At 46.4% G+C, this 26,259-nt stretch overlaps 1 protein-coding gene and 1 long non-coding RNA gene across 3 annotated transcripts in view; one reads left to right on the forward strand and one right to left on the reverse strand.

Annotated features, from left to right (window-relative positions):
• Positions 1–5,039: 5,039 nt before the first annotated feature.
• Positions 5,040–7,800, reverse strand: LOC134373051 (uncharacterized). The gene is made up of 3 exons (XR_010022940.1): positions 7,725–7,800; positions 6,322–6,401; positions 5,040–5,248 (listed from the first exon to the last, which is right to left on the reverse strand). It is a non-coding gene; the product is annotated as an uncharacterized LOC134373051 (long non-coding RNA).
• The window catches only part of ANP32A (acidic nuclear phosphoprotein 32 family member A), a 38,298-nt gene continuing 17,158 nt past the window's right edge, over positions 5,120–26,259 (forward strand). For both annotated transcript variants that reach the window (XM_063090489.1, XM_063090490.1), the window contains exon 1: positions 5,120–5,324. In XM_063090489.1, coding sequence (XP_062946559.1) covers positions 5,271–5,324 — 54 coding nt within the window. In that variant the 5' untranslated portion in view covers positions 5,120–5,270. The remainder of the gene's footprint in view (positions 5,325–26,259) is intronic.

The following is a 26,259-nucleotide window of genomic DNA, read 5'->3' on the forward strand; positions in this document are numbered from 1 at the left end:
CGGTCTTCTTTGGTTCTGTGACAGTCTTATAAAAATAGCTTGCATTGGTCAGGGCAAATTTCTGTTGCCTTCTACCAAGAATTCTGACTTGCACAAACATCCCAGATATCAGCTAAACCTATATTTTCCATTAAAAATAACTTGTTTCTTAATGCAATAATTATTCATCAGCTGAAAAACTTTACAAATAAATTATCATAAAATAAACAAAATAAAACAGAAAACACTGTAACATCATCCATACAAAAGTACTGCAAAAACTGTGTTAAACATTTTTTGATACATATCCTCGTAGACTTTTTTCCTGAGTATATGAATATACTTGTATTCTTTATTTCTTTCTTTAGCTATTATAAAAAGTGCTATAATACCATGATCAACATGCCTGATACAAATCTTTGCACATTTGCCTCCTATTCAGCCTTATCTATGGCATTGCTTCTCTACCTGAACACAGATATGATGAGTTGGTCCAGCCTATTGAAAAGTGTTTATCACACTTAGTCAAGTTGCCTTTGAATAAATATTTGTAGAAGAGATATAATTCTCATACACAAGAAGGCATATAAAATGATTTGGGGTAAATTACTGGGCCAGGAAAACCTCTTCGGCAGAGTAAATCATGTTCCTCTGCTGGGTAAGAGTCCTCAAACACTTAACATGGCTATCTCATTTGGTCATATGCAAATGAATTCAAAAATTTTATATTAAAGTTGCTAGGATCCGAAATTTCCAGGGAAGGGTTAGGGTATACAAATACTCTCATGAAAGGACCCAATATTTCAACTAGAAATACATTAAAAATTTACTAATTTCTCAGAATGTATTAAATTGATCTCTAATTTAAGAGTTATAGAATACATATATTTTAAAACAGATAATTACTTATAGGTACAAATAATAACTGCCATTACAAAGCTGAGAATCTGAAAGGACAATTTTACTAAATATGTTAAAAATTATAAATACCATTTGCAAATCGTAAACATATTAAAGGTTCTTAGAAAGCCTAATATCTACCTCTTATTATCTTAATAGATTATAGTACCCTTTTCTTCATAAAGGTAAACTTCAACCCCAGATGAATTAAAACAAATTAGTAGACTCTAATAAATTAATTGCATTTCTACTTTTTCAACCTAAATTGCCTTTAGTCATGGTCTTCTTCTATAGCTACTCAATCCATTATTTGTCCTTAAGACATTTATTCTTTTTCTTTATAGCCACATCTTAATAATAAAAACAACAGCTTATCTTATTTTTAAATAAAATAATTATTTTATTTTAATAAAAATAAAGCTTATCTTATTTTTATTCACCAGGTTTTCTTCCTGGTGAATAGTAAACAAATGTTCCTCATATTGTTACTTCCAAATTATCTTTAGTAAATACATTTAAGAAACCAATTCACAAAATTTCTAGTGATTTCCAAACAAGTGTGCAGGTGATAGGTTTTTTTCCTTTTCAAAATAAAACATCTTTAAGCTGCTTTTAAGATTTTTACTATTAAGTTTTAAAGTCACATATGACTGTTTTCATCTAACAGTGCTTTTTCTCCATGACCAACCCATTGATAAAGTTATTCGATCATTTAAAAATTATTTTTAAATCATCCAGTGCTTTATGAAACAAAAGAAAATTAAGAATAATGTTTTAGATCCTAGAACTCAACATTCCTTTGCTATTCAAATCAAAATGTAGTAACCTTCACATTTGTTACCATGGATTTCAAAAGAATTATCTACATTTCTAAAAGCTATTTATATAAAGACTAAAGAGAACATAATTAAGCTAGAGTCTTTCCATATCATTGTCTTTGGGGTCCAAGCAGGAGAACCATGATGTAGATAAGAGTGCTATGGCCAGGTTCTAGTGTATGTGATTTAAGCTGAAGGACAAAAAGTTGAAATGTGAACACGTTAGCTTGACACATAAAAAAGAATACTAACCAAAGGGTCTCCACCTTTAGAGACCAAACAAGGGTAACTGAGCTAAAACGGCAGCTGCAGCAACGTGGATATTTATAAAACAGTACTTTCCAATATGTATTGAAAGAGGCTAAGGACACCTATTGCACATACGTCTTTGAGAACAAAACAGGCTGCTCATTTGTTTGGAAGGGTTCTTCTTGGGAAATATTCTGGAAAGCAGGAAGATATTTTTCCTTACTTGCAGGTCATTTTTTTCTCTAGGAGCTCAAACTTGGAGTTGTATCTCATTTATTCTTCTCAGTGTGAATCAAACCCAGTTCCAGAGGTTAGAGGCTCTAATCTTTCATGATCTAATTCCTATTGCAGAATCTCTCAGCAGTTAGGAACTCCATCAGTTCCCACTCCATATTAAAATTCAGCCACAGTTACTTGATACAGGGCTTCTTTTCTTATTATATTTTCCAAAATGCAGAGCCATTCAGAATATTTATTTACAACTACAATATGCAATAAAATGTAATTTAAGAAACACTCCTGTAAACTAAGGAATATAAGAGCAGATTTTTTTTGAAATTTGGTCAAGTTAGAAGGGCTCAGCTCTAGCTGAGCTATATTCCTAATTCCTTTCGATAATAAAAAAATCAAAATCAAATTAAATTTTTGTTAGAAATAAACTACAAACAAATCCATGTGTAAACACAGGAAGAAATTTCTTCTTTCAAACTATGCTGGGAAAATGGGAAGTATTCAATTGGTTAATTTACTGTTTGGATATTTCAACTTCTGTAATGATTGACAGCCAGTGAAAGTTTCTTTCCATTTTCTAACACTAATGCAAAAGCTGTTATCAAAATGTATAAAGATAAGATGCTTCTAAAAATAGTTACATTTACTATTTCAATTCAGTAATCAGGCCATGATTTTTTCAATTCTAATTGTAATTTGTTTCAGAACACTATCTTTAATGGGGGTTTGGGCTCCTAAGTCTTCCTCTTCAGTCCTTGGATGCTAAAATGAGCAATCTGCTTCCCTTTACCAGAGCTGGATGGTGCACGTCTCTGCATTTGATTGGCTGGCTTTTAAGAGATTACTCCTCTGGAAAGTCACTGGCCCATATCACACTGGTAGCAGTGTGGTCTTAACTGTGGTTAGAATTTTAAGTTGAAGATGAGCATTTACCATCAGAACATAAACTTCAGGACTTCTATGTTACACAGATTCTACACACCGTATTGACTCACAGTGTTTGTGATCAAGAGCTGTTTTAAAACAACCTTAAATACCATGTCCAGAAATAACAACTGACCCAATGGCAAAGACAGGAAACTTGGGGTCTCTCATGTTTTAAAAAGCCAATACAATTAAAGAATAAATTCCAACTACACAAATAGCCTTCTATCAGATTAGCAAAATCTGAGGATGACAGATATGTCAGCTGTCAATAAATTACTCTATATATCCAGATGAAATAAAACAATGACTTTCAATTTTTATTTTACATTTCCCAGCTGAGAATAAACATTGTCAGATTTCAAATTCCATTTATTATTTTATCTGAAAAAATTTACTGAGAAAAATGCTTAGTTGCAGGACTTTACGTTTGAAATCCATCAAGTTGCAATATATCACTAGTTTCTTCCTAAGTGTAAGCATTCTGTTAGTTTTATTTACATTCCATCACTTTTTATTTCCTCCTAAACCTCATATATTTAAGAATGAAATTGTATTGGTGTTATGTAACAATATTTTAAATTTGCACCATACATACTGGTTTCTCTCTCCCTCGAACCCACTTCGTGAAAAATAAGCACAATGTATCCAAAACGAGAAAACTACCTTCGGGTGTGTGGGGAAGCCTGTAGACGTGTAGGAACAGACACCGGTTGTGTGGAAGGGTAAGGTAAGGATGTATCTGTCCTTGTTGACAACAATCCCCATAAGTTATTAACAGCCATAGGCAGCCAACTTCGTACACAAAGTCCTAGGGCTGGCCATGAGAAGTTGATAACCCTGTGTGAATTAGTGCTTTAAGGTCTCTTAAAACTTAACGTAATTCAAAAAAAGCCCAAAGCAAGCAAACTGAAAAATCTGGAGAAAGTGCTCCAATTAGTCTCCTTGGCAACCCAAATCGAACCAAATGACTCAGGTGGACGATTAGAATAAACTCTGCGCCGTTCTCTTTCACTACGTATATAAAGCCCATAAACTGTTTGGCCCAGAAAACGAGGACTTATTAGCACCTTCCTTTTTCACTTTTATATATTCTATTCATTCAGCAACAGTTCTTAATCCGTGGTCTTCATTCATTTCTTGCCTAAACAAGATCCTGGGTGCCTCTTGGTGATCACTCTTTACAAGCTGTCCTTACATGATAGCAAAATGAAATGTCCCTCCGTAGAGAGGGTCGAGACCGCGCGGTGTCATCCGAAGGTGGAAACATCTTGCTTTTATTTACTTATTTACTCGAGGGGCAACGATGGCGGTGGTCAGACTTTGAGGCGGCCGGAGGGGAAGGGGCGCACGGGCTGTAAGACGCAGCCCTAGGGTGGGAGGCCGCGGCGGAGGTGGGGGGACAGCCACGCTCCTCGAGGTCGACCCGCCGGACCCAGAATATGACGAGCCCCTCCCCGCACTGCACCCTTGACCCCTCCCCTCTTTCCAGGCTTTTCATCGGCTCTCCCGCCCGGCAGCCCGCGGCCCCCAGGCCTCACGCCGTCCGCTTCCTTCCGCAACCCCATCGTGCGGAGCAGGCAGGCCCGAGGCAGCCCCGCGAAGCCCTCGTCCCGGCTGGGACCCCGACCGACCCCTCCGGCCGCGCCCCTCCCCCTCGTATAACGCACCTGCGGCCCCGCCCCCGGCCAAACGTTGAGGCTGCGGCGGGCTGGCAAGGCCGGGCGGCTCAGCCCTCGAGGCACAGTCACCTTCCCTTCCCCCGCCATTCCGCCCACCCCCATAGCTCAGCCACGGAGCAGCCGCCGCGCTCTTCAGCCGCCCCGAAATCTAAAGGGGTCCGTCTCCGGCACCTCAACCAAATGGCTGATCCTCCCTGGCCGGCTGCGCAGCCCGCCCATTGGTCCCTTCCCCCCCCGCCGCCGCCACCATTGGCTGTTGCCCGGAGACCCTCGGCGGCAATTGGCTCAAGCTGCTGCCGCTCGACCGCAGGGCTGCAGGTCCCGCCTCCACCGTGATCAGGTTAGTGTGCGCCGCGGGTGCTGGGGGCTCGAGAACCGAGCGGAGCTGGTTGAGCCTTCAAAGTCCTAAAACGCGCGGCCGTGGGTTCGGGGTTTATTGATTGAATTCCGCCGGCGCGGGATCCTCTGCAGAGAGAGAGCGCGAGAGATGGAAATGGACAAACGGATTCATTTAGAGCTGCGGAACAGGACGCCCTCTGATGTGAGCATTTGCCAAAAATATCTCTGTCGGTCCATTCTACTTTGTGTGTGTGCGCGCGTTGGGGGGAGGCACTTTTTTGGGGGGTGGGGGCCCGGGAGGTGTGGGTTTGGGGGTCCGACTGCACATGAATTCCAAGGTGTGGGGGCTGCAGTGCCATCCGAGCATGTTCCGGCTGCCGCCGCCGCTGCCCTTGGTGTGTGACTACCTGTGCGTGTGCTCCCGCGTGTGCGAGTGTGGGTGCGAGAGTGTGCGTGCGAGTGTGCACCCATCGGGGGCCAGCAGGCGCACGCGTTCGGGTCGGAGAGAACGAGGCAAAATAACCCTCTGTGCTCACCGCTCCAGTGACTCCGTCTGGGGGAAAGATTAACGAGAGAGGAGGAGGAGAGGGGCTGCCTCTTGGATTTAACAACAACAAAAAAGGGGGTTTATGTTTTATAAATGTATCCCCCCTTCCGCCCCCCTCCCGCGCCTTCCCCCTTCCCCCTCCCTTTCTCTCTCTCTCTCTCTCTCTCTCTCGCACACACACAATAAGTTTTGGGCTTCGCGAGTCCGGTTTAGTTTCTGATAAATGTGGGCCGAGGCCCCCGGGGAGAGCGCGTGGGGAGGGGGCTGCAGTGGAGTTGGGAATGGCTCGAGTTTAAAGTGCGTCTTCATTTCTTTGCAGTGATGAGGCGAGAGACGGGGGAGCCATATTTGTAACTTTGTAGTGTTCGTGAACGCGCCCTTTCTCTCCCTCCCTCCCTTTCTCTGCCTCCCTTCCTCTCCTCCTCTCTCTCCCTCACTCTTTCCACCCCACCTTCGGGCCAGATGCTGATGTTTCTTCTTTCCTTCCGAAAGGAGGATAAATTCGAAGGAGGGGGAGGGATTTTCGAACGTGCAAAGGCACAGATAATCCCCGCGCCTCCCCACCTCGAGCGATCGCTAGTGCAAGTTGCCCAAAGGCTACGTCCCGGTCCCCCCTCGCCCCAGCCCCTTCCGGCCTCCCGAAGATACCAACCTTTGGACCCTGGCGCCCCTCGGCACGAGCCCCCGGGCCCGTCTTTCTCGGGGGTGGGCTCCTCGGTAGCCATTCGGCGCCTGTTTAATAAATGGGCACGGGAAACTTTGTCAGGACGCGAGGTGCCCAGAGCTGGTGCCCGCGGAGGGTACTGGCTGAGTCCACGTTTATGCGGGCATGGCAAACACGCAGCGCCGGGATGGGAGTTTGCCTCGTCGCTGTTATTGATTGGGCAGCGGCGGGAGTACAGCCGGAGGAAACTTACGCGGGTGGGAACTGGGAGTCTCGGGCGAAAGCCCACCCCCAAGGAGGAGGAAAGTGAGGGTGGGTGACTCGAACGCTCGTTTTTATTTCTGTTTCCCTCTCGCTTTCAAACATGATTGTTTTCTGCGAGTTGACTCAGTGGAGGAGACCTCCGGGTCTGGGGCGGACACACTGGCCGACTCCCCTATGGGCCCCTCGCGGGGACCAGGGGCGCGCGGGCGGGAAGACACCCAGCCTCGGCGGCCAGGATTCCACAGAGTTGGGAGTTTGGGTGGCACTGAGCGCTGACCTGTCGCCCCTCCAACCCGTTAAACCCGAATCCCTGGCGAAGACAGGCCTTGCTTCCTCTTTACACTAGTTCCTCCACCAAACCTGAGACTTTTGAAAACAAGATCCTTTTTGTCCCTCCCCCCCCCCCGTCATAACGCAGCTGTGAGCTGTAGACGTGCGAGTGCCTTATGGCGCACGGGGAGGGGGTGGGTGTCGCCAGAGAAGACGAGTTTCCGCGAAAAATTTGCCGGCGGTTTGCCTTTCTCTGGCCCGTTTCATCCCGGCTTGGACCCGGACCCGGAGCATTTGGGGGTTGGGTGTGGTGATGGGGGAGGAGGCCGGAGCCGCGGTCTTCCCGCGTACTTTCCGGTAGCCCCCAGTGCAGAGGGGGAAGGGAGCCAAGTAGGGGGCCGGGGTCGCGGCTGGGGGGTCTGGAGGCGCGGTTCGCCTGGCGAATACGATTAACACTGCTGGCCAACTGGGAGCGAGATCGAAAGCGGGTCGAACCGGCTCTTTAAACTTCCCCGAGTGTGTGTGTGTGTGTGTGTGTTTGTGTGTTTGTGTGTGTTGGGGGAGGGGCGCGCGCCGCGCCGAACTGGGAGCGATTTCTCACGCTTCGCCCCCTCGCCTCGGAGCCTCCAGGCCCACACGCCTGCCCCCTGCCTGGAGGCGGGGTGGGGCGCGGGTGGCGGGGGAGGGGGCACTTTCTGCACATGGGGGGAGGGGGAGAAAGCTAGCAAAAGAGGGACAAAAGGGGTGGGGGAGGAGGAACTGGTTTTTTAAAAAACGTTTTTAAGACAAATAGCTCCCGGAGAGCGCTCCCTGCACCCCTCCCCGCCGCGCTCCCCCCGGGGCCCCAACACACCCACCTTCGGAACCTCTCCCAACTCGGATCCGGGGGCTGGTGGCCACGCCGCGACGCCGAAATAGGACGAGCAGCCATGTTTCCCGGGTCTCTCGCGGCCCGCCCCGCCCCTCCCCCATGGCACGGCGGGCGCGGAGCGCGGGGCTCGGAATGCGGGCTCTGGGCTCCATGGCGCGCGGGGCGCGGGCGGGCGGTGGGGGTGCATTGCGCGAGGATCGGGGCGCGGGTGCACCGGGCGGGCCATTTGGCTTCCCGAGCTAGTTTCGAGTTCCAGGTGTTTTATGTATTATTATCGTTTTGAACGGCTAGGCCAGCCTGGGGCCGAGCGCCAAAGGCCCCGAGGCGTTATTCGGGGGTGGGGGCAGCCACCAGGGCCTTGCGCGCCTGTGGCACGACTGCCGGGCGCCGGGCTGCCATTTTGTCACCGTGGCTGTTGTCGCTGCGGGGGGGGGGGGGGTGAGCGGAGTCTTGCGCCATCGCCCCGACGGCCTCTCGCGCGGAGGCGGCAGGGGGAGCCGGCTCCAGGGACCCCCAGGTGAACTCTGGGCCGGGACGGGGGTTTCCACCCCGCTCCAACGGCCTGAGGCTTTGCTGGAGCGTCGCGGCGGCCGTTGCACTGGGAGGGCGACGATCCTCTTTGCAAGTGTCTCCCCTGCTCCCTCCCATCGCGCTCTCTACCTCCCCCGCCCCTCTTCTCTCCCGGTATTTCGCCGTTTCTCCTGAAGGCGTTCTAGACGTAGTTAAATGTGGCCTTAAAGGACAAACAGATCGCCCTGGTGTTTGCTCCTTCTGCGGAAATGATGGGGAGGGGGGGAATTAAACATGGGGTTTCTTTTGGGGGGGGTCGTGATCACGACTCTAGTGGCCCTGACTGAAGCCAAGACAGCAACCTTTTATCCGGGAGAGAAGAGCTGTCGATGAGTTGGGGAAACGCCCTCCGGGGCTGGGCTCTCCTGGAAGGTAGGTCGAGCTCCGGGGTTTCAGATGGGTGTTGAAGCGCCTTGCAGGCTGGGGGAGCCCCCCATCCCCCGCTCTTTCTCTGCCCCTCCCTCTTTTATTTTTGCCTTGGGGAAGGCAGCTGTTATAATAAATGTGACCCTAAACCGAAACAGAGGGAATAAGTTTTGCTTAAAAAAAAAAAAAATAGTAAACAGACTTTCTCTGGGTCTTGACGAAAGAGCCAGTCGCGTTGCTTTCTCCGATGCTGGCATCTGTCTGGGACTTATAAAAAGCCGATATAGGTGCTGGTTAAGCACTCACTGGTTTAATTCTGGTATCTGCGTAGAGCATAACTTTCATGGCAGTGTCCGGCAAAGGCTACTCTGGAAGCCAGTTTTTACTTTGACCTTTGGAATACATCTCATGATGTTTTCCAGGCCGACTTACTGCCTAATTGGGTTCACGGAGCCTGATATTAACTCCAGTTTATGCAAGTCAACTGGGGATTCACAGGCAGAAAATGGAGCGTGAGCTGGGTATAGTCATGGTCAGTTGAGTTGTGTTACTGGGTTCTGCTGCTGGTGGTAGTTTTGAGTCTGGGGGCTCGGTGGTGATGCTGGGCTCTGGAACCACACAGACCTGGGTTTGAATTCCCCCGACCACAGAGATAGGATATGCTAACCTGCGTTTGACCTTGGGCAAGTTAACATAATCTGTTTCTTTGAAGCTTGGTTTCCTCACCTGTGAAATGGGAACAATAATCCCCTTAGATCAGTAAGTGGCAAAACTGGTTTGATCTGGTCCTCAGTATGTGCTCAGCATATGATAGTGTTATTCTCAGAGGTATGGGGTACAGCGAGGCATAACTTGGAGCTTCTCCATGGTTTAGAATAACAATCACAATAATAGCTAATGCTTACATGGCACCCATGCTGTGTCTGGCACGTTTCTAAGTGGATTACACATATCAATTAACTTAGTCCTCACAACAGCACTATGAGGTAGGTACTATTCTTATCCTCATATTACACATAAGGAAATTGAAGCATGGAAGGGTTATCTTGTGACTAGTGAGTGGCAGAACCAGGATTCAAACTCAGACAGCCAGCCTGCATACTTGACCTCTGCACTCTACTACCTCCCTTCAAGAACTTTATTTTGTAAGATACTGTGGGGAAGAGCTTTTTCTTCTCTAGCTTTGCAATGGTGCCATCTTATGAAGAGAGTGAGTTTCCTGTTCCTAAAAGTACGGAGATGAAGACTGGATAGGCTCCTGGTTGAAGATATTGCAGAGAATGGTTCAAGACCAGCAACTCTGGATTGTCATTTTATGGGGGAAGCCATTCACTGAGATTGGTTTAGCACATCACATCTGGTTAGACTGAAATGAATGAATCTGGCCTTTTAGGTGTTGGGGGACATATTTTTGGGTAACAAGAAGATGAGCAGGAGCCTCGCTTCTTAGGCAGTGGCTTGTACGGGATCTTGCATGTCATTTTCTGTTTTTATGAGTCTCCATCTGCAGCCAGAAAACTGAACAGAATCTTCATGTCATTAGTATCTGAGACATATATGCTAATAACATCTCATGGATCATCTCACTTAATCCTTCCAATATCTCCTCAAGGCCAAGCAGTGTGATATCATCCCTCTTATAAGGATGAATCATCTAAGGTTTGGAGAGAAGATTGGACAACTGGCAGAAAGCTGACCTGGTTCTTCTCCCACTATTAAACCAGAGGCCCGTTGTGTGGGCAGTAGGGACTTTGAAGGTTGTATAGTCCATTGGGTCCGAAACATGGGCCATTACCAGAATTACTGGGGAGCACGTAAAAGGCAGATTCCTAGACTCCACCCCTGGACATAGGATTAACACAGGGGTAACCAAACTGTGGCTGAGCTGACTGTTTTTGTACAGCCCATAAGCTAAGAATAATTCATACATAGAAACATTGCAATCAATTTTATGATGTGGAACACTAATTGAATCTCAATTAAGCTAAATGTTATCCCCCCCAAAAAGAATTCTGCTTGTCTCATTAGCAGATTTGTATTACAAAAAAGAAATTGTACTCAGTATATTTTGAATTTTATCAATAAAGATTTGTGGAAATTTGTTTTTTCTTTTGTTAAAAAAGTGCTTATGTAGTATTCTTAATGTTGTCTCTGGGTGAAGTTTACTATCTGGCCTTTTACAGAAAAAGTTTGCTAATCCTTGGTTTAGTAGATTGGGAGAAGGGCCCCTTATATCTGGTGTTGGGTTTTTTTTGTTTGTTTTTGGTTTTTTTAAGCGTGTGGAAAGCCGTACATTTGGGTGGTGCTTTAGGGGTCTTTCCAAGCCTTTTTAACTAACTAGTTCCTAATGGAAATCAGCCTCAATCCAAGAACCTCCAGAGGAAGGGAAATTGTCCTTACTACCAGTATTGAGCACTCCTCTCTATCCAGAAGTAGTTCTGTATACCCCATAGGAATTCTTTATGCTGTGTACTCAGGATATTTCAAAAGGTTTTTGTGTATCTTGTAGTTAAATGGTTACTCTCAAATTTTAGATGTCTTCTCAGAACTAGAGGGAAGGAGCTTTGAACTGTAACAGTTCAAGCTTTGAGGCCTACTGAAGGTGGGGCAGGTGCGTACCCAGTGACTGATACTAGACTGTCAGAGCACAGATCATTGAAAACTGCAGATAATACTGGAATCTAGTTTTGGCCTGTGGCTCTTCCATCAAGCATGTTTCCTGTGGAACAAAGCAGCAAAGTGGCTTTGAGTTTCAGAGCCCTTCTTCCCTTCAGCCTCTTGTGCCTGAGCTAACTGGCACATAAAGGATTGGCCAGGCCTACTCCCCATACCGGCAGCCCACAGACCCAGTTCCTTCTCTTGGCCGCTGCTGCACCACCAGCCTCTCAGGGCAGCTTACTCTAGACTTATACTATTGGCCATCCTTCTTCTTTGCAGTCCCATCAGAAAGGCACCTGATTGAGCTTTCAGGGCTGGCCATCTCAGAACTTCAGTCCAAATTAATTATACCATCTTGAAACAAAAAACTTGGAGCTCTTGATCCTTTATGGGGATTGTGTAGAATACTCATCAGATGTCTCTGTACCACTGTGCCTGCTCTCTCTACCTTGGTGTAGTCACTTGGAAAGAAGCAGAGAGCTTGTTGCTGAGTGGTGATTGGGTCCTGGTCAAAGGAACTTGGCCCAATTGTCTGGCCTGAATTGTGACTTGATTTAAGAGGTATCCACAGGGAGCACTTCTTTAGAGATGTTTGCTGCCACATCCCTCCCTCTCCAATTTTTTGGCCTGCCAACCCTGCTCTAGCTGGTTCTCCAGTCTCCTGGGAATTACCTTCTACCAGTCCCCCAACACCACTGCCTTCCTCTCGTAAACAAGTAGAGAAAACATGGACCTGACTGAATCTTATATTACATTGAAATGTAATTATTCGACAAATGATAAATACACAGCAATGATGTTTTCATTAAAGAGATGGAGTCTGGCAGGGACAGAGATTTGTAAAGGCATCTGTTATTCAGAACTTCTCATTTAATAAAATTTGTTGAAACGGGATGAGCAAAGCACCCGTGGCCCTGAGCCACCTTCCCAGACATGGGAGCAGCCTCCTTGCATAGAACTGGTTGTCCTGATGATATTTGTTAGCAAAGTCTGTAAATTAGATAAACTATCTTTATTCTACCACACCAAGCCCTGTCCTCTGCCTCCTGGGCCACACCCTATAACATCACCCCCACCCCACCCCCACCGTGTTTTCTCTTAAATTTATTTTGTTTTAGCTCCCTAGTGGCCCCCTGCATTTATCTCCTGTTTCCTTTACCAAAACTTGCTCCAGGCAGCAGATCTAAAAGATCAGCTTACTCACTCTGCTATTACTTACATTAATGTGAATTAAAGTCAGCTCTGTTTTTCCCAGAGGTATTTACATTGGAGATTCCGGTTTGGTGAGGAAATTACCAGAGAATTATTAAACACTTGGGTGCTGTTCTCAGCTTTGCTATTAACTAAGTTGGACAAGTTGTTCAGCTTTTTTGGCCTCTGTTTTCTCCACTCTAAAAGAGAGGGTGGATCAATTGGCTAGAGTGCAGTGTTATAACACCACTGTCAAGGGTTCGGATCCCCATACCACCCAGCCGCCAGAAAAATAAATAAATGGGGGTGTTGAATTATATCAGTGGCTTTCAAACTTTTTGATCCTAATATTTACAAATATGTCAGTTACCACAGTTGGTTAGAGTATGGTGCTGATAACACTAAGGTCCAGGGTTTGATCCCCGTACCTGCCAGCCGCAAAACAAAACAAAAAAACCAAATACTCTACACTGCTACCTAGCATGTATATACATACATACACACACATATGTTTTTTGAAAAACCGACAACATGCTTCCCTCCTACTATGTGTAAAACATTTCGATTTATTAAAAAGAAAATTTGCTGGCTTTGACCCATAAATTGATTTCATTACTTGTTAATGTTTGAAAATCATTAGAAGATGGATATTGAAGTTCCTTCATACTCAAACATTTTGTGGTTTGGTTTGGGGGAATAAGGGAATGCCCTTTGTAGCTTTGTGAAATCTCTCCACTGATGGTCAATGGTGATTCCTCCTGGTTTACACAAGCCCATCTCTGGGTCCCATGTTCTCAAGCTGCTCTCCTTGTAGCTCTTTCCCACCCCAAACCTCACAGCTTAAAGAATCATCTTAAATTCCTATCCCAGATGGATGCCTTCCAAAATTCCTGGTTGTGCCAGTGGTCCCCCCCGTGTCCCTCCGCCCTTCGGTGTGCTGCACACCGTGGAGCTTGCTCGAGGGCACCCACGCTTTCCAGCACTGAGTCAGAGAAGATTGTAGAGAGGAGAGTGCACTTGACTTCTCCCACCCAGACTGCCTGGGTGTACATCCTGTCTCCCTCACTTCCAGCTGTGGCACTCGGGCAAGTCCCTTCATCTCACTCTGCCTTCCCTTTTTGTCTCTGTCAGATGAAGATGTAATAGTACCTACCACACAGTCTGGCACAGGGTAAAAACCCAGTAAACGTTAGTTGTTGCTGTTGTTATACTTTATGCTGCCAGGACATCATAGTTGGCATTCACTTAAAAAAAAAAACCCATTATCGACTGACACATTATATAAAAAAGTAACATTTGTTTTAGTGGGAAAAGATGTTAGAAGATAGACATTCAAACTTGCCAGAACCAGCAATTCAATAGTAAGTGTTGTTTCTAGATCTGGGAATAGCTATAGCATGTGGACATCAAGGAGTAGCCCCAGCTTTGAACTCTCGGTACTTTCTACTGAGGGTAGTGTGATGACTTCTCCTCCTGGATCACAACCCGTTTTCTTACTGCCCTCAGCAGCCGTTTCAGACCTCCACTCCTCAGACTGCCCGCTGACCCTCTACCCTTTTCCTCCCAGCCAGTGACATCCTCACAGAGAAAATGGAAACTTCCTGGTTTTCTCCACAATTCCTGAACCAGACCTGCTTAAATCCCTTCCCAGCTCAGCGGTCCTTTGGTTCTCTTCCATTTTTGCTCTGTGGTTCTCTTCTTCCTTCCTTCCTCCTTTTTGGATTCTTCTGAAGTGTGGGATGTTTCTCCCATCTTAAAGCAAACAGAAAGACTCCCTTGATTGAGGGTGTACCACTGTAGATACTGCCCATTTCTCTTCCTGCTTACATTCAAACTTCCTGAGTTGCCTGTAACCATCTTCTCCATCTCCTCACCTCTTTAGTCTTCAGCCGTCTTCAGTCTGGTTTGTTTCCTAGATTGCTCTGAGAATCCCAACAGCCTTCATTTCTTTTCTTAATGACTCCTCATCAGGAGTATTCAGCATCCTTGACCTTCATGAAATAGGTCCCCCTGTTGACTCTCCCTTTCTCTGGTATATCTCCTACAGAGCTGGCGACTTCTCAGTTTCTGGTGTCCTTTTGCCCTCTGTGCAGCCATGAAATACTGGACTCATTTGAGCCAGGGCTGTAGGCCCTCTTATTGTATATTCCCTCATTGTGGAATCTCTTCCTCCCTCATTGACAACTGCAGGTACTATGTGCTGCCTGGGAAGTGATGCTTACCTCCTGGCTAAGCTCAGGACCAACCTGACATGTCCACCTGGGCATCCCAACATCACCCTGCCCTCAAGTCCAAAGGGAACCCATGACCTCTGGACCTTGCTCCCCTCTACACGCATGCGATCCTCTTTCCATCCATCTCAAGTCCTGTCAATTTAAAATATCCTCTGTTGCTTGTCAGCTGATCCCATGGTCGCCTTCAAGCCATGCTTCTAACTTCAGCCAGAATGATCTTATCAAAACTCAGGTGTAATTGTGTTACCCCCTACATGAAATTCACTGTTGTTCTTAGGATAAAGTCCAACAGAGCTCTGCATGGCCTAGCCACTGCTCTCATTTTTTCCCTCACCCCCTTCTCTCTGCCCTGGACTCACTGGCTGCCTTGTGTTCCCTAGAGTCCACTCCACACTGTGACTGCCACTGTCGTCTAGTTAGCATCTAACCATCTTCAGAATCTCCTTCATCCTCCCCCTTCAGGTCTAGGTCTGGTTCTTTTATTACAAAACTCTTAGTGCTTCAGAGTACTTCAGTTTGTAATTATACATTCCTGAATGGGAGTGTTTAATTAGCCATCCCTGTCCTCTCTGTAGATGGTACACTGCGTGCTTGAAAGGACCTGGTTTTGCTTAAGATGTGTGCCTTCAGAGCTCAGCACTGTGCTTGGCACATGGTAAGCGTTCTAGAAGTATTGATAGAGTGAAGGAACTACAAACTTGTCAACTTCATCTCTTACTCTCTAGTAAACCAAGCATGAAGCCACTGAAACAGAGCCCATGGCTTTCTTCCGGGTTGGTGTGAGTTTTTGGTTGAGCTGCCTCTGGATGGGCGATGTACACTCTCAGCTCGTTCATCTGCAAAGTTTTCTGACTTTTGTATCTCTCAGTAAAAAATCTGAACCTGAGCCTCTACCGTTTAATTATAGATCATTTGCATACACTGCATATAAATATGTACATTATAAAACATAATATCAAAAATATGAATGAAAAAAGATAAGTTTAAAAATACTAAAAGTCCTGGGCCGGCCCATGGCTCACTTGGAAGAGTGTGGTGCTGATAACGCTAAGGCCAAGGGTTCAGATCCCTATATAGGGATGGCTGGTTGGCTCACTTCAGAGAGCATGGTGCTGACAACACCAAGCCAAGGATTAAGATCCCCTTACTGTCATCTTTAAATAAATAAATAAATAAAATACTGAAAGTCCTAATATTATCTTCCCACACCCCAGTGGGTTGTCTCGGACAGTCCACTTAGGAGATCACTCTTCTAATTAATTGCTTCTTTTATTTTAAATTCTGTAATGAAAGCTCATGCCATAAAAGAAATGTCTGTATGTTGCCAAACACTATTTCCTTGTTAAGATCTTCCCAGCCCTTATGTGATGAGCAGGGGTGGGAGACATCCACAACCCCCTAAACCGGCCTGCCTGAGATCCCCATCAAATCAAGAGTCTGCTGCTGCATGTCAGCTTAGTGCTGCTTGGTTAGGCTGTGTGTACAAATCCCCTAAAGTCCCCTCTGATCATCCCAAGGATCGCACAGAGGCAGGTCCCCCTGGGTTCTCCCTGCAAATGGCCTGAGAGGCCAAGAGGTGGCTAAGGTGAGAGGATTCTGTCAGCCATAAATTCAGGGCTGGTAGGTAAGTGGTGGTGGGTGGCTTTCTCCTACCTGTCTTTAGGCTGGGAATGAGTAAGAGGATCTATTGTAGGCTGGGGAAGAGCAGGGACATGGGGCAGGGTGAAGCTTAGAGGAGACAGGCCTGCTGGTGTTTCTGCGTCAAACTTCAGCAAAGTTGTGCTGCCACTCTGCAGCCAGCAGTGCCAGGTCTGCGTTTCTGTATTCTACCTCCTGCAGAAGTTATGGGGGGAGGGGGGCGGTGGTAGAGGGTGGTAGGAGGTGGTAGGGTGAAGGCAAGGACCTGTCACTGTAAATTTAGAGGGATTATTTTCAGATTCCTTCAGGCACTGTGCTATCCTGGAGAGGGGCTCATCCCCACTGATGTAACCAGCTCTCACCTCAGCCACTGGCCTCACCAGTAGGCCTGGGTGGTGTGGGGAAGAGGGAGGGCTGAGGGGCGCCCACAAGCACTGGCTTGGCCTCTGTGCCCAGCATCCACGATGAGGCAGGGAGTTATATGAATGCTACTTAAGAATTTGGCAAATTTAATTTGTTGAGTCCAGTTCCTGTTTCCTGGGCTGGGTTGCGGGGTGGGTTATAGAGGATAGCATTGCCTAGTTCCTGTGGTGGAATTGAGATGATAGAACATAGCACACAGAAGGAGGAGAGAGGTGTGTGGTTAGTGAAGTAGATTTCAACCCCAGCTGTGTGTCAGAATCACTAGGGGAGCATTTGAAGAAATTCCCAGTCTGTGTATTTTTAGAAAGCTCTAAAGCACAATTGGGAACTGCCAAATTGAGGTAGGGTGCAGAACTTCACAGCAGGTAGGAAGAAGTAAACTAAGTGGATGTAAAAGAAGAGGAAAACAGAGCAAGGGAAGCAGGAAATCGGAAAGGATGCAGGATTTAACTTGCTGGTGTGCAGGGATCAGCTCCTTGGCCTGTCCCTCCTTCCCCACCATAGCAATGCAGAGTTCACACACCCCCACATGCCACTCACCACACTTGGGATTTTTTTATTTACCTGTGTCTCATGAGGCTGCTTCAGGGAGTGTTGAGTGGGTCTTCTTGATCAAGACTGGACTTGGCCCATCCTCAATCTCCAGGAGGTTGAGAGGCCAGTGGGCCTCTTATAAGAAGGAGGGGGGTGCCCAGGCACAAGCAATCACGTGTGGTGGGCAGGGCCCAAGAACTGCTGAGTGGAGGATATCGGCAGGTCACCTCTTGGAGCCTCAGTTGCCACATCTATAAAATGGTGAATAACAATAATACCTGCTTCCCAGGGATTGTGGTCAGGACTGAAAGAAACATAGTTTGTGCCAGGTGTATGCTATGGACAGACCTTGTAGATTAGGTTTTAACTGGCCAGGCTTGAACAAGCTGCTTAGATATGGGGTGCCAGCCCCTCCAAAGAAGGCTTTTGCTTGATGTGTGAAATTATGTGGTGGGAGCTGTTCTAGGAAAAGCTGTCATTCATTGTCTGCCCCAGAAAGAAGCCTCAATTGGAGCTGCTAAAGCAGATGGGAAGGGCAGGAGAAGCCCTGGGCAAAGGACAGAGCCCCCAGTTTTTTGTTGAAGTGGGGCTGGAGGGATATCAGCCAAGCTGTGGCCATCCCCTGTGCCAATGCCTCCCTTTTCTATCATGGGGCAGGGGATAGGGGCTCTCGGCCTGGCTTGCCTTTTCTGTAGCAGTTGTTCTGTGGCATTAGTCCTTCCTGCCTCTCAACTTCCTCCTGACTGCAGAACTTTGGGTCAGCCTCTCCCAGTCCTTTGTCTTTCATTCAAATGGCTCCCTAGAGGTCCCTTTCTCCAGGAAGTCTTCCTCGACTCACTGGAAGAAAGGGAGCAAATTTTGTCCAAGGTAAAAGTGCCCAGGACTGCCAGGTCATGTGGCAGCATCCTCTCAGCTAGCTGCAGTAGCACCTCACTTCGGTGTGCATTTGTGGCTCCTCTCTCCGTTGGTCTGGTCTTTTTATACTCCCTGCCAGAGGGCAACTCCCCTGCAGCTGGAAACATAGGAGTGCTCTGAAATGCTGCAGATGTGGTTCTTGGGCTTCTGCCTGGCTGCCTGTGGGAAGGGTCTGTCTGTTCTGGCACAGGGGCCTGTTCCATATGGAGGGCCAGGAACTGGCCATCACAGCCACCTGGGTGTTCCTTCCCTTTCTGCATGTCTCCCATTCCCCATGGAGATTTGGGCATACTCTGGATGTGGCCTGGAAGAGAGGCAGGCATGTCCTCTGTGGCACTCCCTCGCTGTCTCCAGTGGGCTTGATTAAGCCTATTTGCAGATATTGGCCTGCAGCCATGACAAGTGGTTCTGCTCCTTCTAGCCCCGTCTAGTTTTTAGCTTTGTTGCAGACATGCCTTTATGTGTCTTGGTTAAGAGTATTGGTGTGTCAGTACATTTAGGTGTGGTCTGAGAGTTTGGGGAAGCTTCTGTTGGAGGAGACCCCACCAGGGCTACTGTTTGGAGTGGGGGTGGCGGGAGCTGAAATGGAATGCTGGCTGTCCTCTTAAAGCTGAAAGGGTACTTGGCTCAGGGCAGGCGGTTGGCCTCTGTCAGTTCCAGGGACCGGTGTAGTCACTGTCAGGAGTGACCAGTGACCACAGGACAGAGTCAGATGTGGAAGTATGAATGTGCCTTTGGCCAGTGGCCATAGACTCTAGCAAGGTATGGATCTTGGTCTGAGAGGTGACCACTGCACCAGAAATAAGACTTGTATCAGGCACATGCCTTGTTAGCCCTAGAACGCTTATTGTGGCCACACGTGTCCCTGATGGTGAGCAGCACTGGGCCAGTATCTGACGTTAACCAGGATTATAGGGGTGGTCTCTGCAAATAGGAAATACTGCAGGGGGATTAAGTGACTTACCCAGTTACCCAGATGGAACATGGAGGTGCAGGATTGGAATCCCTGTTGTTCTGGCTGACGCCTAGCCTTGACTAACTTGTTCATTCACTTATTCCACACATGTTGGTTGAATGCCTGCTGTGTACTGGGTTCTGTTCTAGATTGTCTGGGTGCAGCAGTGAACTAGACAGGTATATCACCTCTGCTGCCTCTATGGGTCTTCCATCCCACTGTGGGAGACTGTCAACAAGCCATCAAGCAGAGGCATGGCTGCTGGTGTCTTAAGTGCTGTAAAGACAGATAAAGCTGGGTTAAAGTGCATGGGGGTGATCCAGGAAGGCCACTTTGAGGAGGTGGCATCTGAGCAGACACTCAAGTGAGCTACACTGGACTTTCAGCCCCCATGAGCCAGAACTTTAGAAGATCTGTTCTAGAAGTACAAGTCATCTTCCCAATGAGCAAGCTGAGGCCCAGTGAGGTTAATGTGAATTCAGGAGGTGATGAGTAGGAAAAACGGAATGATACAAGAGGGACAAAGTATAATAGCTGGCCAGGACTCTCCTCACACCCGCCTTAGGCTCTGCCTCTCTGCCTTGTCATCCCAGAATGTCTTTTATTATCCTCTTGAGACTCACGCTCTGAAGGATTTGGACTTCCAAATTGCATTTATTAACAATAATAGATTTATTTTCTCATTAATGTCTGGGTGTGCTACAGGGGGGAGGTAGACATGTCAAACACATCTGTAACTGCCAAGCGGCCCTGCAGGCAAGGGCTGACCATGGAGTTGCTCTTTTTCCTGTCTTGGCAGAGGTGCTGCCTGGTTTTGGTAACAACAGACTCTCACTATCAGGGTGGGATTTCTACTGGTCTTTCTGAAATAGCAGTGTTTCTTGGAGGAATGCCATTGTACTTTTTGGAGTCCATCTGAACCTTTCAGGCCCTTTCACCCTGGTTTGGGGGTCCAGATGCTTTTGGTTAGACGAGAAACCCAACTGATGCCCCTGACCAAACTCAGAGGGTCCCCAGGGCTTATTTTAGGGGAGAAAAAGCCCACAGTTCAGTCAGAGGTCACAAATACAGCTGCTAGCTGCTGGCTTACCTCTCCCAAGGACCAGGATGAGCCATAATTGGCTGATAGTTTCATCTAGAAGCAGGCATCCTGCATGAATTTGAAAGGAGCTTCTGGTTGAAGTGAGGCTTCATTAATTAGCCTGTTAGGAAAATGGCCTCCAAGTATTAAAGGGGCTGGATAATTTTCATGTCTACTGTCCTTTGAGCTTCTAAAAGGAAGGCACTCAATGTTCATCTTTTTACCAAATAGTAAGAAAAAGTAATATCTTTTTTATGTGTTTTGTTTGTTTGTAACTGTTGAATGCTTGTGTGCCAGACATATTTGTTCCTAATGTATGCAGAAATGCTGCAGGATGAATGGGATTATTCCCACTCTAACAGATGAGGGAACTGAGGCTCAGAAGGGTTAAGCAAGTAGCCCAAGGTCATGTAGTACCGAGAAGGAGCTGTGCTGGGTGCAGAGGTTATTGACTTCTTTGACCTCCTCCCCTCCCTGCCACTTTGGTGATAATATGGAAATGAGACTCCTGACTTCTTTTTCTTTCTCTTCTCTACCATAAAATCTGCTACATTTGTTTTCCTAGGAAAGTGAAAAAGAATATGCCAAAATTTCTGATTTTTAAAAATGTTTTATTGTGGAATAGAACTCATAGAAGTAAACTAAATATGAGATTCAGTGGGGTTTTTTTTTATTTTTTCATTTAAATTATTATTTTACACTTTCAGTGATATGCCAGTGAAATCAACTTTCCATGTGCCTGCGCATGCCTTTGTGTGCCAGGGTTTCGAGGTGTCTCAGTTTCCGCTTATGGCTGTGACATACTTCGAGACACTGGGGCATATGCATACAAATGAGGAACATACCCAGGGTGCCTTAGAGATACTGAACAGGGTCCGGAAGTGGGAGAAGGACAAATTGTTTCCCAATAAAAGTAGGCTAAAACATAATTAGGGGCTTAGGTGCTGTCTCAAAAAATAAGTGTCTGTGTATTTTAGCCTTCTGTAAGAAAAGAGTAATGCTTGTTACGGAACGGGCATGGTGGTGCCATGCATTTTATTTGCAACACCTCACTGCCTTTGCCATCACTAAGACCCCTTCTCAGACAAGAGGAGGCTTACCCTTATTGAGCACCTACTATGAGCCTTGCGTGGTAGTTGCTTGCAGGTACTTGGCAAGCATTACCTTTTCGATTTGTTAGAACACCCCTGAGGGTATAGGTATGGCTACCCATTTACAGATAGGGAGGCTGGCTTGAGGTCAGATGGCTTTCAAGGCACACTGAACCACCCCCTGTGTGTTGTAAGGGTCCCTCTGCTTGTCCCTCCCAGACTGGACACGGCAGGCAGAAGGCAAGGACCCCTTTATCATTGTATCCCCAGCACCTGGTGTAGTGCCTGGCAACTAATAGGTTCTAACTGGCGTTTATTGAATGAATGGAGGTTAAGTAACTTGTCCACAGATGGGTGGACAGTGGCAAGCCCATCAGATTATAGAACTCCAAGGCTCTATGATTGCCACCGTGTAGGTCAGAAGTGGGGTCTGATTCCAGCTCCTTTGTCAGTAAGCTGGGTGAATACAAAATGACACGTGCAAGCTTATCTGTATTGCAAAATTATTTATTATAACAAAAGATTGAAAACAATCCAAATACTCTCAGTAAGGGACTGGCTAAGAAAAACAATGGCACATCCACACAGTGGAATACTATGTAGTTGCAAATAAGGAATGAGGAAGGCTTTTATGTACTCTATTACCTGAACTCCATGAAAAAAATGAAAAGCAAAGATCAGTGAAATAAGCTAGTTTTGAGTAAAAGGGAGAAAAATAAGATTCTGAATTTGCTGGTATATTCATACACACTCCGGAGGTACTTAGTAGGTGGGGTAGCTAACTGGGTAGACACAGGATAAGATGGGAGGGAGAATTAACAGTATATCTACTTGTACTTTTTGGTTTTGAAACCATGAGAATGACTGTGTTACATAGTCAAAAAATTAAAAAGAAAAAAATAACAGAAGTTACTTTGGACTTATCGAAGCTTCAGTCTCCCTGTCTGTATAGTGGGGCAGGTGGACTGGATCAAGGCTTCTTAATCTGGAGTGGAATGTTGTGTATATTGTATATTTCTGTGGCTTTCATGGGCTTTTACAGGAGATTGTGACCCTGTCCAGGATGGTCTGTGACCCCTTCCATTCGTGGCCTGGCCCCCTCAGGATGTTTAGGAAAGGCTGGTGTGGCACAGAGAGCAAGGAGCCTTCTTCCCCAGAGGTGTCAGGCCTTGTTTCTGTCCCCATTTCTGGGACACATTGCCCTGATGTGACTCTCAGTTGGTTCTTCCCCCAAAATGAAGAGTTACATTGAAAATAGGCTGTTTTGGAGCATTCTGGCAAAGTGCTACAGTTTAATAGGAAGAGAAAATGGCAAAACATTTTCCCAGGTTATTTTCGATGCTTTTCAGTTTAGCAAACATTTACTGAGAGCTAAGTGCAAGGCATTGTGGGGGAATCAGAGTTACATAATACCTCAGTTCTGCTCTATGGGGTGCTAAGTCTCGGGTAAGAAACGTGCTCATAAAATTCATCACAGTAACCTCCAGCACCACACAGCTTACCCAGTGCTTTCATACCCATTATCTCATTTTGTCCCATGGAGATCTGTGAGATTGGTACGGATTCTTCTTCCATTTTACAGATTAAGAAACTGAGTCTCAGTGGAGGCTTGCCCAAAGCCACATAGTTCCTAAGTGGTAAAGCCTGGAACCAAACCAAATTTTCTGACTACTTCACTTCTCATGTGCCCAGACACTCATAATCAAAACATTCTCCCATAGGATATTTTCTAAGGGTGTGACCTAGGCTCCTTTCTACCTGGAAACATGGGCTGAGAACAATCCTGAATTAAGGATTCACTGTTATCATTTGTTCTTTTTTCCTTTAAGACAGGGCAGAGGAAATCTTTAGACTTATGGCCAGGCCTTGGTATCTCCTTTGCTGTGGTCTGAACAATTCTGTCTTCTGTTGACTGTGAAACTCACCACCCTACCACCAGTTGCATGCAGAATGTCCCATATGTGTGTAAGGATACCTGTGACATACAGCAGCTTTCTTCCCACCCCAGTCTCACACTCCTATCTCCTTGACTTCCCTTCTAACACAAATATCTGGCTTCCTAGGTATTCCCCTAGGGCCAAACATGCTTCCCAATCAGGGTCTCTGCCCTGGCTGTTCCTTTGCCTGGAAGGCTCTTCCCAAATGTTCAGTTGTCTTCAAGTCTCTGCTGAAAGTTTACAATGGACAAGCCTTCCTTAGGCACTCTTTCTAAAGTAATGTCCCTTGTCACTATTGCTTTTCTCTCCTTTTTTCCTTTATAACATTAATATATGTTATATACAGGTGTATACATTTATTGGTTTATTATCTTGCTCCCCCACTTGAAGGTAAACCCATGAGAGGCAGGTGTACCTAGTTTTGTTTACCGCTGTATCTCTGAACTCCTAGCCTGGCATGGAATAGATACCCTGTAAATATTGTTGAATGGGAATTGGGCCTATAGCCTAACCAAGTAATGCTTTTTTAAGAAGAAAGAGTCAAATCATAGCATTTTAAGAGGTGAAAAGACCCAGAGCTCATCTCTTTGCAGGGTTTCATCATATAATATTATTAATTCATTTAATAGTCATTCAGCACTGTTTACGTGTAAAGCTCTTTACAGACGGTCGCTTAGCAGCCTCTGAGTCATATGCTTACAAGGACAAGGGAGCTCACAGATTTTCGGAGCAGCCCATTCTTCTGTAGGGCAGCTATAATGATCTAAAGACCCTCTTACATTTTACATTGGGCAGAAAACTGCCTCTTTGTAATTCCTGCACACTGATCTCCGTTCTTGAACCACTGGAGCAATACTGAATAAGTGTACTTCTGTTTGCACGTGACGTTCCTTCAAATATTTAGAGAGAGATGGCTATCGTGGGTCTCCCCTACTCAACAGCCTAAACATCACTAGTTCTTTCAGTTGTTCTTCCGATTTCCCACTTTTCCGATGCCTTCCCACCATGGTTGCCTTCCTCCAGTTTGTTCTTCAAGTTTCGGGATTTAAGATTTGGCCCTGTTATGTTGGTTCAGAGTGTTTTGGGACCCTGACTAAGGAACCTTGGTGCATGCTACTGTTTCTATCAACACAGCCTGGGATGACCTTGTCTGGGTTGGCTCCCACAGCAGGGGCCTCCTTTATGAGCTTCTGGTAAAGACTAAAATCATTAGGTTCCTTTTACATTGTCTCTGATCATCTAGTCCCTCTCTGACCCGTCAGGATTCATAAAGGTTGTAGGTTTTTGTTTTGTTTTTGTTTTCGAGAATTTTGAGATTAAAGCAGCTGTAGACCTGTAAACACCTGTTAGCTTAACCTGCAGTCTATTTTAAAAAACAGTAAATATAGATTAACATCTATCACCAAAACCCAGGTGAAGGAGATTGAACTCTGAAAGTTAAGTGAAACCTACAAAGCCTGCAACTTTCTCCTTTCTTCCTTTTTTTTTCGGCTGTGTGACTCTTTCTGTCTCTCTCTGTTCTGTCCCTCTGCTCCCTTCCTTCCAGCAGCTCCCCCTTTCCCCCACTGCTTCCTTTCTCTTCCTTATTCTGTTGCTTTTATTTACCCTCTCCCAGTTAGTACAGATATGGAACTAGCATTTACTTCTAGCATTTTTTGCACTTCCATCACCAGTATTTTTACTACAAGCCTTTAATTTACACACTTAAGCAAGTTGTGCATTTCACATTTGTCTAAGGAGGAAGAACTGAGATTAGTTGCTTCTTATGTGTAACCCTTGGCTAATTTGTTTTGTGGCCTTGGATAGAAAAACTCTCAGCCCCAGCCTTAGGTTCTTCTGCATGATTGGTTCCTGTTTCTGCCCAAATCAGCGGTTTCTCATTGGTGGTTGGACACCAGGGCTTCAGTGCCGAGGCGGTATTTGCTCTGCTTCTGTCATTGCCGATGCTGCTGTCATTTTGGGTAGAGGTCGTGGGGAAGGAGGCCAAGGTCGAGGTTTCTTCTTTGAGGCCAGTTAGCCTTCCCTGCCTCTTCTGTGTTTCCAGCCCTGCTGGGTGTGTGTGGAGGCTTGGAGCAGGGAAGAGGGGCTAGGATCAGGCCTGGGCTCTTTTCCTAACAGCTCTTTTTATTTTCTTCTTTGTTTCCTTTTGCCTCAAGAAGTTCACCATGGAGAGGCCTGTGACTTTAGGGTGTGGTCCCCAAGTTAGGAATCTTGAGAACGGCCTAAGGTTTGATTCCATAGTGGCCTAACAGTGTGACCTCAGGCCAGTTACTAGGTTGGTTTCCACCCAGCTTCGTCAATTGCCAGAGGAGTTGGTTTTGATACAGTGGTTCCCCAAAGGTGGCATTGATGGGGTCCTTTAGTTCTTTGAAGCATGTTTTATTTATTTATTTATTTATTTATTTTTGTCCTTTGTGACCGGCACTCAGCCAGTGAGTGCACCGGCCACTCCCATGTAGGATCCAAACCCGCAGCAGGAGCATCGCCGCGCTCCCAGCCCGGCACTCTCCCGAGTGCGCCACGGGCTTGGCCCTTTGAAGCATGTTTTAAAAGCCAACTAGAAATGGGGCAGAGGCCCACACTAAGGCTATGGGAAGTGTCCCAGCCTCTGAGTATGAATGTCATGGTGTCTTCTTAGATGGGTCATGCTGGGGGCTGGGGTGGGCAGAAGCTTCGAATTGCCAACTCCTAGATCTCTGAGTAGTGAAACTGAATAAATGAATTACTTTTGTTTTGTAAACAGTTCTTCCACTTTGGGGGATTCTCAGTGGGTTGCAGTCAAGATCCATACCGGACCCCAAGGCAGAGACCCTGGACTATGCCCCAAGGACGCCAGTGGGATTCTCTCAGCAGACAGCCCCTGCAGTCCACAAGTGGCCCCAGCTCAGCTGGGCTTAAATCTCCCAATCTGATTTTGTGAGCCAAGAT

The sequence above is a fragment of the Cynocephalus volans genome, chromosome 3, assembly GCF_027409185.1.
Source record: "Cynocephalus volans isolate mCynVol1 chromosome 3, mCynVol1.pri, whole genome shotgun sequence".
Classification (NCBI taxonomy): domain Eukaryota; kingdom Metazoa; phylum Chordata; class Mammalia; order Dermoptera; family Cynocephalidae; genus Cynocephalus; species Cynocephalus volans.